Source organism: Saimiri boliviensis, chromosome 6 (assembly GCF_048565385.1).
Source record: "Saimiri boliviensis isolate mSaiBol1 chromosome 6, mSaiBol1.pri, whole genome shotgun sequence".
Classification (NCBI taxonomy): Eukaryota; Metazoa; Chordata; class Mammalia; order Primates; family Cebidae; genus Saimiri; species Saimiri boliviensis.
Window position 1 is genome coordinate 83,153,453 of NC_133454.1, and position 22,065 is coordinate 83,175,517.

Below are 22,065 nucleotides of genomic sequence, written 5' to 3' on the forward strand. Positions count from 1 at the left end.
AGCATCTGTTGTCTCCAATTTTTTTAATGATCACCATTCTAACTCGCGTGAGGTGGTATCTCAATGTGATTTTGATTTGCATTTCTCTAATGATCAGGGATGATGAGTATTTTTTCATGTTGTTGGCCACATAAATGTCTTCTTTTGAGAAGTGTCTGTTCATATCCTTTGCCCACTTCTTGATGGGTGGTTTGCTTTTTTTCTTGTAAATTTGTTTAAGTTCTTGGTAGATTCCAGATATTAGCCCTTTGTCAGATGGGTAGCTTACAAAAATTTCCTCCCATTTTGTTGGGTGCCAGTTCTAATGACTGCTTCTTTTGCTGTGCAGAAACTCTTAAGTTTAATTAGATCTCATTTGTCTATTTTGGCTTTTGTTGCCATTGCTTTTGGTGTTTTAGTCATTAAGTCCTTGCCTATGCCTAGGTACTGAATGGTATTGCCTAGGTTTTCTTCTAGGGTTTTTATGATGTTTAAATCTTTACTCCTTCTGGAGCTAATTTTTGTATAAGGTGTAAGGAAGTTTCAGCTTTCTTCACATGGGTAGCCAGTTTTCCCAACATCATTTATTAAACCCAGAATCCTTTCTCCATTGCTTGTTTTTGTCAGGTTTGTCAAAGATCAGATGGTTGTAGATGTGTGGCATTACTTCTAAGGCCTCTGTGCTGTTCCATTGGTCTATATCTCTGTTTTGGTACCAGTACCATGCTGTTTTGATTACTGTATCCTTGTAGTATAGTTTGAAGTCAGGTAGCATGATGCCTCCAGCTTAGTTCTTTTTGCTTAGGACTGTCTTGACTATTCTGGCTCTTTTTCGGCTCCATATGAAGCTTAAGGTGGTTTTTTCCAGTTCTGTGAAGAAGGTCAAGGGTGGCCTGATGGGGATAGCACTGAATCTATAAATTACTTTGGGCAGTATGGCCAAAAGTAATTTCATGATATTGATTTTTTCCTAACCATGAGCATGGAATGTTTTTCCATCTGTTTGTGTCCTCTCTTATTTCCTTGAGCAGTGGTTTGTAGTTCTCCTTGAAGAGGGCCTTCACGTCCATTGTTAGTTGTATTCCTAGATATTTAATTCTCTTTGTAGCAATTGTGAATGGGAGTTTACTCATGATTTGGCTATCTGTTTGTCTGTTACTGGTGCATAGGAATATTTGTGATTTTTGCACATTGGTTTTTTATCCTGAGACTTTGCTGAAGTTGCTTATAAATCTTAAAGATATTTTGTGCAGAGATGATGGGGTCTTCTAAATACACAATTATAAAGCAAGTTCTTACTGAACTACAAAGAGACTTAGACTCCCACAAAATAATAGTGGGAGACTTTTAACACTCCACTGTCAATATTAGATCAATGAGACAGAAAATTAACAAGGATATCCAGGACTTGAACTCAGATCTGGACAAAGGAAACTTAATAGACATCTACAGAACTCTCCACCCCAAATCCACAGAATATACATTCTTCTCAGCACCACATCACACTTACTCTAAAATTAATCACATAATTGGAAGTAACAAATGCACAAGAATGGAAATCATAACAAACAGTCTCTCAGACCACAGTGCAATCAAATTAGAACTCAGAATTAAGAAACTCACTCAAAACTACACAACTACATGGAAACTGAACAACCTGCTCCTTAATGACTACTGGATAAATAATGAAATGAAGGCAGAAATAAAGATGTTCTTCGAAACCAATGAGAACGAAGACACAAAGTACCAGAATCTCTGGGATGCATTTAAAGCAGTGTCTAGAGGGAAATTTATAGCACTAAATGCTCACATGAGAAGCGAGGAAAAATCTAAAATCGACATCTTGTAGTCACAATTAAAAGAACTAGAGGAACAAGATCAAATAAATTCAAAAGCTAGCAAAAGACAAGAAACAACTAAGATCAGAGCAGAACTGTCTCTGAAGGAGACAGAGACACATAAAAACCCTTCAAAAAAGATCAACCAACCCAGGAGCTGGTTTTTTGAAAAGATCAACAAAATAGATAGACCACTAACCAGACTAATAAAAAAGAAAAGGGAGAAGAATTGAACAGATGTAATATAAAATGATAAAGGGAATATTCACCATCGATTCCACCGAAATACAAACTACCATCAGAGATTACTACAAACACCTCTATGCACATAAACTAGTAAATCTAGAAGAAATGGATAAACTCCTGGACACTTACACCCTCCCAAGACTAAACCAGGAAGAAGGTGAATCCCTTAATAAACCAATAACAGGGTCTGAAGTTGAGGCAGCAATAAATAGCCCATCAATCAAAAAAAGTCCAGAACCAGACGGGTTCACAGCCAAATTCTACCAGATGTACAAAGAGGAGCTGGTACCAATCCTTTCAAAACTATTCCAAACAATACAAAAAGAGGGAATCCTCCCTAACTCATTTTATGACACCAACATCATCCTGATACCAAAACCCGGCAGAGCCACAACTAAAAAGGAAAATTTCAGGCCAATATCCATGATGAACATTGATGCAAAAATCTTCAATAAAATACCAGCAAACCGAATACAAAAGCACATCAAAAAGCTTATCCATCACGATCAAGTAGGCTTCATCCCGGGGATGCAAGGCTGGTTCAACATACGCAAATCTATAAAAGTAATTCACCACATAAACAGAACCAAAGACAAAAACCACATGATTATCTCAATTGATGCTGAGAAGGCCTTTGACAAAATTCGACAGCGCTTTATGCTAAAAACCCTCAATAAACTAGGCATTGATGGAACATATCTCAAAATAATAAGAGCTATTTATGACAAACCAACAGCCAATATCATACTGAATGGGCAAAAACTGGAAGCATTCCTTCTGAAAACTGGCAATAGACAAGAATGCCCTATCTCCCCACTCCTATTCAACATCGTATTGGAAGTTCGAGCTAGAGCAATTAGGCAAGAAAAAGAAATAAGGGGTATTCGATTAGGAAAGGAGGAAGTCAAATTGTCACAAGTTTTTTTTAATGAGAATGTTTTTTAATGTCTAGAATAGACATAAGTCATATTTGAGTATGTTTGAGCCTGAGGATTAATATATGAAGAGAGGGAAAGACTGATGGTTCCAAAGGAGACAGCCAGTGGAAGAGGGTCCTAAAAATGCACAAGGGAATACAATAATTTATTAATTCAACAAAGTCAAAAAGATATAGTCTCTGTCCTCAAGTCCAGATTAGTTTAATGCCACAAACTGAAAAAGTATGCATGAACCAAAGAGAGAGAACATGCAAGCAAATTGTATAATTTCTTCTTAAATTAAGATATAAGCCCAGATATTTTAGTGCAACGTGCCATTCCAAATATTCAGCAACGGCACATATTTGCAAGAAAAAGAATTTCCTTTTGGACTCAACGCTACTTCCATTTTTATAAGACCACTTCCATCTCTTCAAATTCTATATAGTTTTTTTTAAAACGTCTTTGAGAATCTCTTAATTTTTAGTAACATACATTACAAGTAATCTAGAAACAACTATAAATATTACAGAAAAGCTAAAAGTCTAGGATAATCACATTACACATATCACCTTACTTTTAATCCATAATAAAAGATACTTAGTAGTAATGACAAGGTAAAACTATGCACAACAAAAGATTGCAGAACTAAGAGATTCATAACATCTGTAAAAAAAATTATTTTTTGATCTCTGTAAGTCACCAAAATTCAACATCAAATCATATAAAGATTAATTTAAATAGTCCTATGAATTAAGACACAAAACTTGAAATCAGGGATCTACAATGCTCATGGTTTCAACTAAAAACATTTTTTTAAGATGTGAAAAAACAGCAACTTTGGCCTGGCACGGTGCTCACACCTGTAATCCCAACACTTTGGGAGACCAAGATGGATGCATCATCTGAGGTCAGGAGTTTGAGACCAACCTGGCCAACGTGGTGAAAGCCTGTCTCTACTAAAAATGCAAAAAAATTAGCCAGGTAAACTGGAGGGTGCCTGTAACCACAGCTACTGGGAAGGCTGAGGCAGGAGACCTGCTTGAACCCAGGAGGTTGAGGTTGCAGTGAGCCAAGATTGAGCCACTGTACTCCATCCTGGGTGACAGAGAGAGACTCTGTCTCAAAAGCAAACAACCAAGCAACTTTGTTCAAAAGTACAGTTGTATGTTCTGGCTGTCCAACAATCTACTGGATCTACTATATTTCCAAAGTATACCTACTACATCTTTACTCCAAAAACCTCAGGTCTTAGAATTTTTTGTATTACCACGTAGGATGATATCCTGGGCACTATGGAAGATACATATAATTCCCAAAAACAATACTCTCTACTCTTTCTGAATCATTCAGTTCATTCTTTACTACCTACTTCCACTGAACTCTTCCATAGTTCTCTAGCCCACAATGACTTCCCCTTCCTTTGAACTTCTCCAGCCACTTAAGTGCTGGAGTCACTTGGAGATACTTAAGTATCTAGGTCAACATTTGATACATCATAAACTATTTTTACTATTTTGCACATAATCACGTCTTTTCTAAGAGTCAGCGTATCAGAGGGAGTAGGGGTGCTAAAGAAGTGGTGAGAGAAGAATACCAATAAAAGAGATGAGATTACAAAGTTCTAGACAGTATTTTGAGACTATATTTCAAGTTCCTGGATCAAGCCCTATGTGTAAATGAGGGCTAGACATTCAACCTAGGATCTTTAATGATAGGTATTGTTTTTGAGATTTGTGTTTTCCATAGTGCTCAGAATATTATCATATGTGGTAATACAAAAAATTATAAATATTTGGATGATGTGATCAAAGAAATGAAGCCAAATGACCATACTTGATCAAAGCCAAGTATCCAAATCTAGGAGATAAAACTGGTAACAAATAAATAATATAGAAAACAGTCTAAGAGGAAATCTTGGAGGGTTTGTCAAAAAAGAAAATTATTAAAATTGAAAAAACATTTGGAAAATTGCACAAGGAGATTATTAAGATCTCTGCAAACTTTCATTAATAATCTTTGTGGTACTAGAATGCTTTATAATTCAATTAAATACTGTAAGTCTAACTAAGTAAACACCAATTTCAGGCTTTTTGTTCAATATATTCTAATTCTACAAACCACCCACACACAAAACATCATACTTACTGAGATCTCTACATTTAATAGTACTATATTCAAAAGAGATACAAAGATAGTCACATGCTTCTCTCAGTTCAGGAATAGATATGCCATCAGGACAACGGATTATTCCTGTTTTATAGTAATCCTGGGGAAAAAAAGAAAAGAAAGCATAAAATATCTAGAGCACAAGGTAGCCAAAACTTATTATTAAGGTTGGACTGGTAACATTTTCAGAAACAGTAGAAAACTCTGACATCTCTGAGTTGTGGAAGTTTAAACTTAGATGAGACTTCAGTTCACCTACTTTTTCATTTGACCTATAAGGAAATTCAGGTCTAAATGAATCCACTGACTTAACGTGTTATACAATTACTTAAAAGCAAAGGTAAGATTAGAACACAGGGCTCCCCATTACCTAACTAATATCTTCTCTTATGATAACATATCAATGCATATGTATTTTCCTTCTACAAGTTATAGTTCTATAAAATGCTCATAAAGTGTTCAATATTTTTAAAAACAGTAAGGAAACTGAATGATACATTACCTTAAATATTACCGAGATAATTTAATAAAATTTGAGGTTTTTAATACAGAATTATACTCATATTCAAGTATTAAAATATGTAAAATAAGACATACCATTAGATATTCTTCTTCTAATATATCATTTGGTGATTCCATACTATGACAAGCAATACTAATTATTTCCAAAATTTACTTAACAGGTTAAAGGACGACCCCAGAATTACAGATACGTTACTGCACAGATGAGTGATAAAAATTATTTTCAATTCCATGAGAGGAAATATGGAAAGCTTAGAAAAGCACTTTTCCCCAAAATTAAGACCTGGCTCAGCCAGGCACCATGGCTCATGCCTGTAATCTCAGAACTTTGGGAGGCCAAGGCAGACAGATCACCTAAAGTCAGGAGTTCAAGTCCATCCTGGCCAACATGGTGAAACTCTGTCTCTACTAAAAATGCAAAAATTAGTCAGACATGGTGGCGCATGCCTGGAATCCCAGCTACTCAGAAGGCTGAGGCAGGAGCATCACTTGAGCTTGGGAGGCAGAGGTTGCAGTGAGCCGAGATCGTACCACCGCACTCCAGCCTGAGGAAGAAAAAAAAAAAAAAGAAAGACAGCAAAAAGAAAAAAAGAAAGGAAAGAAAGAAAGAAAGAAAGAAAGAAAGAAAGACAGCAAAAAAAAAAAAAAAAAAAAAAAAAAAAAGGTCTCAAGCTTCCTGAGGTTCAGAACCTAAGTAACCAGTAAGACAATTTCTAAGGTTGCTGCATCAATAGAAGTGAAACATCTTCTGGTACTTATATGAATACTCACCTGATCAAGATCAATGACTTTCTCTAACTGTCTTCCATCACAGAATCCTTCCCTCCCCCAAACTATTTAAGAAAATTGTATTTTCAGACTGTAGCACAAACTGTCAGAAAGTATAAATCAAACCTTTTTTTTTTTCTTCCAGACAGGGTCTGACTCTGTCGCTGGAGTGCAATGGTGTGATCTCTGCTCACTACAACCTTTCCCTCCTGGCTCAAGAGATCTTCCTGCCTCAGTCTCCCAAGTACCTGGAACTACAGGCATTCCACCCAGCTAATTTTTGGATATATTCTTTTGGTAGAGTTGGGGTTTTGCCATATTGCCCAGGTTGGTCTCGAACTCCTGGACTCAAACCATCCACCTGCTTCAGTCTCCTAACGTGCTGGGATTATAGGCATGAACCACCACACCCGGCCTTATGATCAAAATCACTGAATTTAAATTACAAGTAGAGACTCTGTATGATAAATTAAAATATTTTCAAAAAAAAAAGAAGCTTAAAATCTCAAAAAAAAAAAACAAAAAAAAAACCACACCAGTTTTAAAACAAAGATGGCGGCTGGGCACTGGCTCACACCTGTAATTCCAGCACTCTGGAAGGCTGAGGCATGAGGGACTGCTTGAGGTCAGTAGTTCAAGACCAGCCTGGGCAACATGGTGAAACCTCATCTCTACTAAAAATACAAAAAATTAGCTAGGCGTGGTGGCACGTGCCTATAATCCCAGCTACTAGGGAGGCCAAGATGGGAAGATCACTTAAACTCAGAAGGTTGAGGTTGTAGTTAACAGTGATCGCACTATTGCACTCCAGCCTGGGCAACAGAGTGAAGACTCTGTCTCAAGAAAAAACGCCCAAAACCAACAAAAAAATAAAGATGTTAATAAATACATTTTGAAGATGACTTTTAGATGTTTCTAAGTTTCCACATTGCTAGTTATATGCAATAAAATAATAGAATCAGTCATATTCACTCAGATAGTAAAAATGATCGAAATACTGTATTTAAGAGAATTAAAGAGAAGTAAATATGACTTCAGATATGTTACTAAATACCTGAAAGAACTGTGTATGCAGACCTAAGAGTTTAATATCTCTTATCCTATCATCCTGAAGGTCATCAAATTTATTTGCTTGTATCACATTATCTGTATGTACTAAAATAAAGATGAGAGCACAGCACGTTGGCTCAATGCCTGTAATCCCAGCACTCTGGAAGGCCAAGGTAGAAGGATGGCTTGAGCCCTGGAGTTCAAGATCAGCCTAGGAAACATTGTGAGACCTCGTCTCCATAAAAAACAAAAACAAAAAAAATTGGCCAGGCATAGTGGCGCATGCCTGTAGTTCCAGCTACTCAGGATTCTATGGCAGGAGGATTGCTTGAGCCCGAGAGGTCGAGGCTGCAGTGAGTTATGATCATGCCACTGCACTCCATCCAGCTTGGGTGAAAGAGTAAGACCCTGTTGCAAAATAAAAATTAAAATAAAATAAAGATGAATTAAATGGTATTTCAGGAAAAACAGTATCCTGGAATAACTCCAAAGACAAATTCAAATAGAATTCTGCTTCTAATCCAAGTACCCACCAAGAAGGGGTCTTACAATTAAGTCAATACTCATAAGAACCACTCACCAGAATAGCTCTAAACACAGTAGAACCAATTCCCTCTGCCACCTCATACTCTCCTTTCTCATTGGGTCGTGTAAAGTTATGTTCTCGGCCAGATCCAAACATCCTATGAGAGTAAATAATTGAGAAATACTTCAATAGGATACTTCCTTCAAAAGGGAAAATAGATTTCATATACAAAAGTAAAAAGGAATTACACATCATTAAATTAGTTCAAGAACTTTTATCATTAATTTATTCTGGTAAACATCATAAATGAAGGAATATTAAAAACATTTTCTTTTTGATAGTAAGGAACACTAGTATAGATTTCCTGCAAGCAACAATAAAATAAATGACAAAATTCAGAAACTAAAGAGCTTTCCTACCCCTTCTCCTCAGAAAACACCATGAACCAATTAATCTAAGGGAAAAGGTGACTTTTTAATACCAATTTTACCAGGAAGAAAAAAAAAGGGAAACTATGTTAACTGTACTTTTTCCTTATAACTGCTGTTTTCATTGTACAGTTAATGCCATAATGCAGCACAAAGAGCAAACTAAACTGAGACAAAGTAAGATGATACAGGACAAGTAAGGTTGTTTTACATTTAACAATCTTAACTATAAATGTAACAAATCCTACTCAAAATTCTTAGACTTGCATCCTATAACTGAAAAACAAGCAATCAAATGGTGGGGTAGACGGCAATGAAGAAATAGCATAATGGCAAGTTTAAAAAAATAAATTAAAAAGCTCTTAATTTTTACATAAGAAAAATACAAATGACTTTAATTTTTTTTCAAGTCATGGTGTTGGCCCTTTAACAGCAGCTGTTTAGAAAAGAGGCAATTTGCAAAACATGTCCTTAACAATAAAAAATGTACTCTAGTACTCTCCAGAAAATTTAAAAATCATAATTAAAGAAAGATGAACCTCTAAATCCTATGGTACTATTATTCTCAAAGTAAATATGGTTGAACTAGGTATTCTATTCAATAGTTTCCTAATTCAAATAGATTCTTTTTGTTGTAATACATGAAACTATGAACAACAAAGCTTTTTTATGTCAAAGTTTCCAAAAGAATGTCAACTGCTTTTTACAGTTCCCATGAATATTAATTTTCATCCCCAAAGACACACTTTAGTCAACTGACATAAAAATAAGGCTTTGCTAATTGAAAGAGAAGAAAAAGAAGTTAGTCTTTCAGGAACCAAATGTCATCATTTCAACTTTTTACAAAAGGGGAAAGCTATTCTTTTCACATCAATATGAATACTTTAAAAACTTTTCTTTTTAAAGAAAACATAACCTAACAACCAAAATGTCAAATATCTACTTATTTTTTTTTACTGTTTCTATATATCTCATGTAAAAATATAAAGTATTATTAACAGTGTCAAGTAACATTCCTGATAACTTCTGTCGACTATCCTCCCTATAATACTAAAAATACAAAAAAGCCTATAGTTCAAAGATTTTTTTCCAAGGGTTAAAGCATAGCGTCAACCTTGAAGGAAAACATTTAGTTATTTAAAAATGTATATAAAATCACAATGGCAGCATTTATTCTGTATTATGAGACAGTGGCAAATCACACACACATACACACATCGCATATGCAATCTAGAAAATGACAAGATTTTATCTCATGTAAACTTCTATTTCATGCACATGCCCTTTGATTTGATATTAGTGTGAACAAAGATACTGATTTTACAATTAAAAGGTATACAGTCGGGAGGCTGAGGCGGGTGGATTATCTGAGGTCAGGAGTTTGAGACCAGCCTGACTAACATGGAGAAACCCTGTCTCTACTAAAGATACAAAAATTAGCTGGGCATGGTGGCACATGCCTGTAATCCCAGCTACTCCGGAGGCTCAGGCAGAAGAATTGCTTGAACCCGGAAGGCGGAGGTTGTGGTGAGCTGATCTTGCCATTGCACTCCAGTCTGGGCAACAAGAGCGAAACTCCGTCTCAAAAAAAAAAAAAGGTATACAGTTTGGACATGTTGAAAAAGCAAGTCTATATTGTCTATATCCTTCTTAGACTGTGGTTCCCATAACTGCAAACTTTAAATTGATCTATTACTCTGATTTGTGGACCAGCACAAATCAGAAGATGACAGCTATCTCCTTCATTTTGCTATTTGTTGACATCCTCCCCACTTTTTTTTTTTTTTTTAAGTATCTACATCAAACTGACAATTCATGTTGACTTCAAAGCTAAACAACCTGTTGGGGATATTTCCCCCTTCAAACAATGCTGATTGTTTATATTTTGTGACTGAATGAGAACCCAAGTACAGGAAATATGTTATCATTGCTAAATTCACCTGGTTAGATTCCATTTATAGTGTCAATCTATAAAGATATTTTAGTATCCTGACTTCAATAACTAATATATTTGCTATTTCTACTGGCATTACAGTAGAAATAAAACCAAGTTCAAGCTCTTATTCTATCACTTTCTAGCTGTATTAACTTGGGACACGTAATTTAGCCTCCAAAGGTCAGTTCTTTCATCTGTAAAACAAATGTTACATTTCAACAGAGAATTACTGTAAACCTTAAATGAAAAAATAATGGCGATAAAAGCACCTTATAAGTAGTAATGCACATAACTGCAACAATACAAACCTGCCCAACATTGTATTTGGCTGTGCAGTAAAAATGGATGGGTCTACAACAAATCTAGTGTTATCCACTATTAGTGTCACTCGTTCTGACGTTCTTATATTCCGAGCTCCTTCTTTTGCATTTTCATATACAAACACCATCTCCCCAGATGTCTTACAACTACCATCTGAACTTGACTGACTACTGTTTCTGCTGCTGTTCCCAGTACTGCTAATGGAACCATTTGGGGATGCTTTTTGAGGTCGTGGACTGCTTGGACGAGAGGAACTATGATCTTTTTCTCGTTCTGAAATAAAGATGTTAAACAAAGTTAAGCAAATTTTCTTTTAAAAATTCAAGATGTACATATATCTTTTTAAATGTTTGATTTAGGAAAGTTTTTTTAAGTCACAGCATTTCCACTTTTTAATTTCAAATAACATGTTAACAGAACACCATAAACATTCATTTAGTTCCTAGGAATAAAACCCAAAACATTAAAATGTTTTCTAAAATCTTTATTTGCAGACTTTTTAAAAAGATGTATAGCTGACTAATGCTAACGCAAACTAACATCAGAACTAAGGAAGCTTTTATTACTCCACTTAAAAACAGAAACCTAAGGAAGTGAATATTCTCACAAGTCAAATAAATATGCTTTGAAAGTTATTACAGTAAAAGATTAATAAGAATACCAATTTAAACTGTCCTAATTACTAAAAGGGATAATGCCACTCTGAGAACACAAAGTACAATCTTTAGAAGCTCACTGGTAATAAGGGCATTCTAAAACCAGCAATTTATCTCAAAAAAAAAAAAAAAGGTTCCCCCACCAAAAAAAAAAAAGAAATTCACTAAGGACAGTAAGAGTATTTATTTTTTTAATGATTTTTATGTCTACCAAATAAAGCAGCTTTAGTAGCTCATGATACACTGTTTTCTTCTCATTCTCATGTTTGCTGAATAAAGCACTGCTGCAAATTTTATGAACTATAATTATAGTCTGTAATTTTCACAGGTAGAAAACATTGTTAAAATTCAGAAAATTTTCTTAAGATGTTCCAATAATCTACAAAAGAGAAACAAAAACTAAGATTTTGTGATTTTTCATTTAGAGACTAGATCACTAAACTTTAAAGGTGACCTAAAAATGTACCTCCATCTCATCAGTTTCATCAGCTTTTGCCAAATTCCTCTATGACTCAGGCTGCTCAGAACACTCTGTACAGCATTATTGATTATATAATTAGGTTTGACACATCTCCAGAGATACTCTGACACCTCCCTTTTATTGCCTGTTTCTACAATACTGCCAGCATCCCCAAAGTAAAACTTGTAAAGCAATTATTAATAAAATAATTTATTATATCCTGCTATTCTACTCCCAGACACTGAATTTTGCATGTAACAAACTGTCAACTCTAATTTATACTTTTGTTGATGTCTGGCTTATAAGTACTAGTCTGACTTCCAGGATCAACTGAAACACTGACAACTTCTCTCATAATTAGACCCTAATATTAATGATTTTTATTTACAACAGATTATCAGAAACTACTGCTGCATATAGTAAGTCAAAGTTTTAATTTGTCCCTTCTGCAGGGGAAAATAAAAATCAGTAAGCTCACATGCTAAGGCACCTCTTCTTCAGCTGTTGTTTTATAGTCATACCATGTGTTCACCCGGGGTAATAATGTTCATTTACAGTAATGATTAGGAAGAAGGGGAAAGACCTGAGCTAGTTACTAAGAAAGTAAAACACATTATACTTTTCTTTTCTTTTCTTTTTTTTTTTTTTTTTTGAGACGGAGTTTCGCTCTTGTTACCCAGGCTGGAGTGCAATGGCACGATCTCGGCTCACCACAACCTCCGCCCCCTGGGTTCAGGCAATTCTCCTGCCTCAGCCTCCTGAGTGGCTGGGATTACAGGCATGCGCCACCATGCCCAGCTAATTTTGTGTATTTTTAGTAGAGACGGGATTTCACCATGTTGACCAGGATGGTCTCGATCTCTTGACCTCGTGATCCACCCGCCTCGGCCTCCCAAATTGCTGGGATTACAGGCTTGAGCCACCGCGCCCGGCAGACATAACACTTTTCATATATTTTTATTATTAAATTTGGTATATTGTCAAAAATCAGAATAAATAACATGATGGTTTTTCTACCTTTCATATCCTTTGTCAGCATGATAATAATGAAATTTCTACCAATAATTTACTAAAAACTATTTTAAAAGAAACTATTGCTATCTATTTCATAAGCCAAATATTAACTTCAAAACTCTAAAAATCTAGATATCACAGTTTCAAAGGCTTTTCAAGTTATTTATTTTTATAAGACTGTACCAGATGTTAAAAATTTCACCTTCACTTTGCATTCGAACAAGCTGCTTTTTCACAGCAAGAACCAAGCTCAACTAAAACAGAAACAACTAAATAGAAGAAGTTAATTTTACTCTGCAGTGTTAGGCACAATTCAGTGTAACTACTCCTTTAAAAAGGTAAATGCATGTTTTTAAGGACTGTCAGGAAGATTAGTTGATTTTACATACCAACATGGTGCTGTCGTGTTGGAGAAGTCACATTTCTAATACAAGGAGTGAGTTGAGACTCTGTTCTTTCATGAGATGAATCTCGTGATCTGTCACTTGACCTTCGTCTATCTCTTGATCTTTCATGTCCTCCACTAGCACCATGTAGACTCATTTTGGTGTGGTCGACTCCTCCTTTAGCAACACGCGAGGAAGTACTGATAAGTTAGAAAGAAAAATTAACCATAAAAGCAGAACATAAAACTGCAAAACATTTTAAAAGAAAAACCCAAGTAACATAAAACTAATATCTTGAAGTGCATTTAAAAATCAAATGCTACTTTTCAATTCTGAAGCCTAATTTACCTCAAACTTGTAGGCTTTAAAAATTCTGAAATGTGTCTTTGAAGATCACATAATTGAACTCAGTTTTTTATGAACAAGAAAATTAACACTTAGAAAGGTTAACCAACATATGAGTTAGTAGTAGTCGTAGTAATAATCGTAGAAGATCACCCAGATATCTTAAATATTACTTAAATTTTCTTTTTATATCCTTAATTGTGGGGAAAAAAGAGAAAGCAAGAGCTTCTGGAACTCTTAAAAAACCGAGGAATGGGGCAAAGAAATTGGTCTCCCTACCAAACAAAGTAAGTCTACATGCTAACTTCTATCAACCAATGTTGAGTTGAGTCATTTCAAAACACTATGGTATTTTAAAAAGTTTTTCTGAAAAGCATTTCTCAGCCAGGTGTGGTGGGTCACACCTGTAATCCCAGCGCTTTGGGAGCACAATGCAGATGAATCACTGGAGGCCAAGAGTTTGAGACCAGCCTGGCCAACATGGCAAAACCCCGTCTCCACTAAAAATACAAAAATTGGCCGGGCACAGTGGCTCACACTCCTAGCACTTTGGGAGGCATGCAGATCACAAAGTCAGGAGTTTGAGACCAGCCTGACCAACATAGTGAAACCCTGTCTCTACTAAATATACAAACATAAGCCCAGCGTGGTGGTGGGTGCCTGCAGTCCCAGCTACTTGTGAAGCTGAGGCAAAAGAATTGCTTGAATCCAGGAGGCAGAGGCTGCAGTGAGCCGACATTATGCCACTGCACTCCAGCCTAGGCGATAGAGTGAGACTCCATTTAAAAAAAAAAAAAATTATCTTGGTGCAGTGGCACACACCTGTAATCCTAGCTACTCAGGAGGCTGGGACACAAGAATTGTCTGAACCTGGAAGACGGAGGTTGCAGTGAGCCAAGATTACGCCACTGCATCCCAGCCTGGGTGACAGAGAGACTGTGTCTCCAAAAAAAAAAAGATGACGTAAAGCATTTCTCTTATAAACCTAACAAACCTACCTACTCTTACCACATAAAGTCACAGAAATTTTTAAAACTTTAAAATATCTTATATATAATAGTTCACCAGAAGTTAATAACTCAGAATGTTGATTAAAATAGTCCAGTTTACAGAATATATTAACATAATTATGTATTAAGTTACACATACTGTATGCACAATGCTATGCTAAACGTCAATAGAAGGAGAAGCTTCCTCAGGAGCTTGTTTTCTAAGTGTAGCAGTAATAGATGAACATGCAGAAACAATTCAAGAGCTATCCCAACTTCCAAATATTAAGCTACTAAAGAGTTCGCAAATATATAACTATTAAATGGGTATTAAATAATAAGTGTTTTAGGATCTCAAAGAAAAAAGACATTGCTAAAGAGTAGCCACTTGTGTATCACTAATGTCCAGACCCTGACAAACAGATAAAATTTCAGTAATTAGAATGCACTGCAAATAAGAAAACTGATAGTAATAAAAATAATAAAGTCAGACCTAAGGCAATTTGGAAATTTACTATGTTAGCATATACTATCATTCATGGTTTAAAAATATTAAAGTGCTTTTTAGAAACAGAAGAAAATTCATGGCTTTAGAGTGAAATTGTTGTCTGATAATTTATTGCTTGGCATTTTGAATGATAGTTAATATTTTAGAACCTTAGGCTTCTCATTTGCAAAATGTAGGTTCTATTTATTCTCTAAGGTTAATAGGTAAATTAAAGTACAATAAGTAAGCTGACCAGCAATGTACCTGACGCAACATAATTACTCATGAAATATTAGTTTATTTAGTTAGGACAGATGAGGATATTAAAGTTCAAAACTGCAAGACTTTCTCAGGGTCACATAGTATTTAGTGGAAATGCTAGTAACACTATAACCTAAGCCTTTTGATTCATTCCAGTGCCCCTTCCATATTATACTGCTCTCCTTTAGCAAAACCACGAGTTAAAATTTAATCTTCTTGGTGATTGAGAAAGCAGTTTTATATCTTTCAGTGTCTCAGGGTCATCTCTTTGATTATTAGCTTTAATACTTTTTGTTATTTTGGTGGTTTCTTTCATTATAAAAATCAGTCATCACCTTGCTATAATAGACTACAAGGACAGAATATAAAGCTAACTTTGTATGTAGCCTGAAAGTTACTTCTAGGAAAATAAACGTACAGAGAAAAATTCTACTCCCACCTTCATTCTAATGAAAAAATCAGAGAACAGCTGCATTGGTAGAACATAATCTTTTCTTTCAAACAGAACAAATCAAAAGATCCTACTGCATTTACATTTTTAAAAGTCCTTAGAGTAGGAATACTGGCATTTCTGGTTTGTTTTCTAAAGTTGGAAAAAAAAAGGAATCCATACTAAATAGAACAAAGATCTTATATAGAAAATGTAACTCTTCAAATTATTCTGGCTGCTACGTTTTCAACTATAATAAAGCACATTATCTAAATACGAGTCTAGTAATTTCATGGACAAGGTACAACCTTGTATGAATAAGTATGAATAAGACAAATACAAGCTAAATGTTCAGTTTAGGAAGGGCCAAGCAGACTAAGTAATTAAAAAAGCATTTTCACCAGACATATCTGTAGCTGAAAGATTAGATACTGCTAAAATATTGGCTTCATTTCTAAACCACTTAGATTTTAAACGAATTCAAAAGGTGTCATAACACACTTCCATCTTTTAATTCCCACATAGACTGAAACCCAGAATCAGAACTTCAAAATCAGATGTCATGGAAGATGAATTATGTCCTACTATATTTAATTCAATACTTTTAGATTAAGAAAGCATTCTAAAGGCAAAAACAGTTAATATGTACAAAATAAAATGAGGATGAGCAAGTTCAGAGGGAAAGCTCTATTTCAGGCTGCACTGAAGAGTTTGGGATTCATGAACTAAGGACATGAAGACTAGATTAGCCTTAATATCTATTTCCAGCCAAGATAGAATAACAACGACTGAGTTTATACCCAGTCTGAAACAACCAAGAAAACAAACAGAATATATGAAACAACAGTCTCCAAGACATGGCACATCAGGCAATAAAGGAGAGTCATCACTGAAAAATGGAAAGCAAATGAGCTATGTCCAACAATTATCCCAAATTACTATCTTGAGAGCATTTGCAGAGTAAACACAGAGAAGGGAAACACAAGCAGAACCTAGTGGACTCTGAGTGAAACACATGAATCTGAGACATTGGGATAAGAGGTGGCTAGAATTCTCAGGGAAGAGTACCAGAGAGGAGAGAGCAACAGAGAGAAAACTTGAGAAATTTGCAGAGTCCTCCTTGAGTACTGAGCTGGGTAACAGCCACACATGTGAGGACACTATGAAAAGCTGGGGAAAGAAAACAACTCAAAGGGTTAGAGGAAATAGTGTCCAGCACTCATACAGGGCCAGAAATAGGTCCTGTTCCCACTGATTCAGACTGGAAAGCCTAATAATTTATAGGGCATTGGGAAGAGAATGAGAAGACTCTAAAATGGGAAATAAACTGGACTGAGCACTGCTCCTGCTCCCCTAACAAATTTTAATAGCAAGACCAAAAAGGACTGCAAAGCAAAGTTCTGTGGTCCTTATTCTAAGAATAAGAAATATCAAACACACAAATGAGGTAAAATTCACAATGTATGGCATCCAATCAAAAATTATCAGGCATGCAAGGAAGTGAGAACACATAAAACATGAGGAAAACATCAAGTGAAATCAAATCTGAACTGATACATGTTAGAATTAGAAATAAAAACATTAAAAAGTCACTCTAACCACAGTCCTCCAAAAAGCAATGTAGAAACATAGAGGATAAAAAAGATGCAAATCAAACTTCCAGAGATAAAAATGATTATATGTGAGATGAAAAGTATACTAAATGGCCCTTTGAAATGACAATAATTAACAATAATTTATTACATATTTTCAAATGGCTAGAAGAGAGAATTTTGAATGTTCTCAACATTTAAAAAAATGATAAATGTTTGAGGTGACAGATATGCTAATCACACTGATTTGCTCATTACATACTATATACATGCATTGAAATATCACTCAATACCTATAAATATGTATAATTATTATATGTCATTGAAAAATAATTTTAAAAAAAGAAAAACACACTGAATGAATTAATGGGAGATTACACATTATAGAAGAAAAGATTAACATATCTGAAGACAATGCAATAGGAAATATTCAAAATAAAAAAGACAGAGAAAACAGAAAAATAAACAGCATAAGTGAGCTGCAGGTCAATTTTGAGTAGCCTAATATGGGTACAAATGGAGTCCACGAAGGAAGCGGAAGGAAAAAAAGGGAAGTAATATCTGAACTATCTCCAAATTTGGCAAATATTACAAACCCACAGATTCAATATGCACAACAAATTCCACACACTTTAAACAAAAACAAACAAACCCTGTCAACCTAGGTTTGTCATATCCAGTAAAAACATCTTTCAAAAATAAGAAGGATCTGCATTAATTTGTTGAAAAAATAAGAAAACAGACATATTCAGACAAAAAAAAGATAAATGAATTCATCATCAGAAGACTTGCATTATGAGAAAAGTTAAAAGGAAGTCCTTCAGGCAGAAAAAAAAAGCTAATGCCAGATGAAAAGACGAATCTACACAAAGGAAGGAAGACAACTAGAAAAAATAACTGCATGGAAGAATGTAATTTTTTTCAATTGTTTAAATCTCTATGAAAGATTAAGCAATAATGATAATATAATATAGGGTTTATAACATATACATATAACTAGAGCAGCACAAAGTCTAGGCAAAAGAAATGGAAGTATACTTTTGTAAGGTTTTTACACCACACAAGAAACAGTATAACATCACTTGAAGGTATACTGTGATAAGTTAAAGATGTATACTGTTAATACTAAAGTAACCACTAATATAAGAAAACAAAAAATTATAGTTAATACTAAAAAAGGAGATAAAATAGTATCATAAGAAAGATTTGGTTAATCCAAGAGGGCAAAGGAAAAAAGGGGTTGAGAAGAAGGAGGAAAAAGAACAAACGGGACAAACAGAAAATAAGTAAGAAGACTTAACCTTAACCATGTCAATAATCACATTAAAGACAGATAGTCTAAGCCATTTAAATGTAAACGGTCTAAACCATAAAAGGTGAAGATTATCAGACTGGATATAAAAGCCAGATCCCCAGCTGGGTAGATCACTTGAGCCCTGGAGTTCAAGACCAGCCTTTGGCAACATGGCAAAACCCCATCTCTACAAAAAGTACAAAAATTAGCTGGGTGTAGTGGCACATGCCTGTAGTCCCAGCTACACAGGAGGCTGACATAGGAGGATTGCTTAAGCCTGGGAGGTAAGGCTATAGTGAGCAGAGATTACACCACTGCACTTACACCCTGGGCGACAGAGAGAGACCCTGTGTTAAACTAATAATAATAATAATAAAAGCCAGGTCCTACTATATACGATATGGTACAAAGAGGTTCAAAATAAAAGAATGAGGAAAGACACACTATGCTAGCACTAGTTCAAGGAAAGCAAGAGTGGCTCTCAGACAAAGCAGAGTTCAGAGCAAAGAATACCACCAATGTATTTCATAAAGATAAAGGAGTTAATCAAGTGCACATAACAATCCAACAGTTTTTCTGCCTCATAAGAGTTTAAAAATACAAGAAGCAAAAACTGATAAAACTATAAGAACTAGACAATCAACAATTATCATCAGATATGTCAGCACTTCCCTCATAATATTTAACAGAACAAGAAAATCCGTAGAGACTGATGAGATCTGAATAACACTATCATCTGATTTGACCTCACTGACATTTACAGAACACCTAAAAAGGGCAGAAAACTCATGCTTTTCATGTGCACACAGAACATTTATCCAGACAGATCATATTTTGAGCAATAAAACAAGTATCAATAAACTTAAAAGAATTTAATCATACAAAGTATGTTGTCTGATTACAATGGAATTAAAGTGAAATTCAGTAACAGAGAGACATCTAGAAAATTCCCTAATACTTAGAAATTAAATAATACTTTTACCTAAACAACTCACAGAGCAATAAAGGAATAAGGAAACTAGAAAATTCTGAACTAAACGAAAGTGGAAAAAACCCCAACAGACTATAATTTGTGGCATGGTATGACATTATAACAGTACTTAGGGGAAAATTATAGCATTAAATTCCTATATTAGAAAAGAATAAAGGTCTAAGAAAAATGACATGAGTCAATAAAATTGTTAAACCTCTAGTCAGACTGCTCGGGACAAAAATCTAGAAGATACAAACTACCAATGTCAGAAATAGGAGAGGCTACAGATACTAAAAGAATAATAAAAGAATATGATAAACAACTTTAAGCCAATAAATTCAACAACTCAGAAAGGAAAATTTAAACCTACAAAAAAGCTCACTTAGGAAAAGGTTAAATAGCTCTATGTTTACTAAAGAAATTGTAGTTTAAAACATTCCCTCCATATAAGAAAACTCATCATATGGCTTCACTGATGAATTCTACCAAGCACTTAAGATAAAAAATAATATCACAGCTACCCAGCTCTTCCAGAAAATTGAAGAGAAGACAGTATTTCCTAACTCATTGTATGAGGTCAACATTGCCCAGACACCAACGCCAGACAAAAATATTACAATAAAGGAAAACCGCAAATCATAGAACACAAATATCAATATTCTAAACAAAATTTTAGTAGATTAAACCCAGCAATACATAAAAAGAATAGTAATATTATAAGGTTTATTCTAAAAATGCAAGATTGGATAATATTCAAAAGTCTGTCTAACGCATCATCTTAACAATTTAATGAAGAAAAGTAGTATCAAACAGAAATGCACTTGACAAAATTGAATACCCATCCCTGATTAAAGAAAAAAAACCCACCCTCAACAATGTAATACAATGAAACTTCATCAACTAGAGAAAGAGTATCTATGGAAAACCTTTGATTACCAGCTATGATTACCAACATAGCATAGCTCGTAATCATAGCTGGTAATCAAAGACCAAATGCTCTCCGTCTAAAATGAGAAATAAGAATGTCCACTGTCACTTTTCTTCAACAATGTACTGAAGATCCTAGCCAATGCAATATGGCAAGAAAAGACATTCAGACTGATAAAGATGTAAAACTATCTTTATTCGCAGAAAACACGATCATCTATTGTAGGCTCTAGTAAAAAAAAAAGGTTATTAGAACCAATGAGTTTAGCAAGGTTGCAGAATACAAAATCAGTATTTTAAAATCAACTGTATTTCTACATACCAAGAATGTGCAACCTGCAATTAAAATTTTTAAGACACTTCTTACAATAACATCAAAACCTGAAATACATAGGCATAAATATAACAAAAGATGTGAAAGGCTCACACACTGAAAATTATGAAACATTGAAATTAAGAAGACCTAAACAAATGGAGAAACCTACCATCTTCATAAGTCAATTTTCTCCCTAAGTTCATCTACTAGATACAACATAATCTCAATGGAAAACCAAGCAGGCTTGCTTGTCAAGAGTGACAAGCTGATTCCAAAATTCATCTGAATATGCAAAGACCAAGAATAGCCTAAATAACTTTTTTAAAAGAACAGTTGGAAGACTAACATAACTTGATTTGAAGACTCATTAAAAAGCTGTAGTAATGAGTAAGTGTGCTACTGACAAAATGACAGGCACACAGATCAATAAACCAGAATAAAGATTCCAGAAAAGAACTCACATACATATATATTGACAACTCATTTTCAACAAGGGCTCAAATACAATTCAGGGAAGAAAGAGTTTTTCATCAAATGGTGCTGGAACAAATGAATATACAATAGGTATTTCACTCTCAGCACTTCCAGAAAAAAAAAAGAATTCTGAGCATAGCTCACATCGTATACAAAATGACGTTAACTCAAAAGGAATCACAAACCTAAATCTAAAACTTAAAACTACAGAACTTCTAGAAATAAAAAGCACAAGGCCAGGCACAGTGGCTCATGCCTGTAATCCCAGCACTTTGGGAGGCCAACGCAAGTGGATCACAAGGTTAGGAGTTCAAAACCAGCCTGACCAACATGGTGAAACCCCATCTCTATTCCCCTGCCACCAAAAAAAAAACCCATAAAGAAATAAAAAGCACAATGCATACAAGAGTAAACCAACAACTGAACTTTACCAAAATTAAAAACTTTGCTCTTCAAAAAAACAGTGTTAAGAGAATGAAAAGAGGCTGGATACAGTGGCTCAAGCCTGTAATCCCAGCACCTTGGGAGGCTGAGGTGGTAGGAAAGTTTGAGCCCAGGAGTTCAAGAACAGCCTGGGCAACATAGTGAGACCATTTCTACAAAAAAAAAAAAAAAAAAAAAAAAAAAAAAAAATAGCCAGGAGTTGTGGCAGGTGCCTGTGGTTCCAGCTATTTGAGAGGCTGAGGTGGGAGTATTGCTTGCATCCAGAAGTTCGAGGTTGCAGTGAGTCATGGTCATCATGCTACTGCACTCTAGCCTGG

The 22,065-nt window shown here is 34.9% G+C and overlaps 1 protein-coding gene across 12 annotated transcripts in view; it reads right to left on the reverse strand.

Moving 5' to 3' along the window:
- The window catches only part of BTBD10 (BTB domain containing 10), a 76,274-nt gene that overhangs the window by 18,511 nt on the left and 35,698 nt on the right, over positions 1–22,065 (reverse strand). For 10 of the 12 annotated variants that reach the window (XM_074401115.1, XM_003919850.3, XM_003919849.3 and 7 more), the window contains 4 exons: positions 13,220–13,416; positions 10,688–10,973; positions 8,070–8,172; positions 5,129–5,249 (listed from right to left, as the gene is read on the reverse strand). In XM_074401115.1, the coding sequence (XP_074257216.1) occupies positions 5,129–5,249; positions 8,070–8,172; positions 10,688–10,973; positions 13,220–13,373 (664 nt within the window). In that variant the 5' untranslated portion in view covers positions 13,374–13,416. The remainder of the gene's footprint in view (positions 1–5,128; positions 5,250–8,069; positions 8,173–10,687; positions 10,974–13,219; positions 13,417–22,065) is intronic. The other 2 variants (XM_074401111.1, XM_074401112.1) reach the window with 1 other exon arrangement.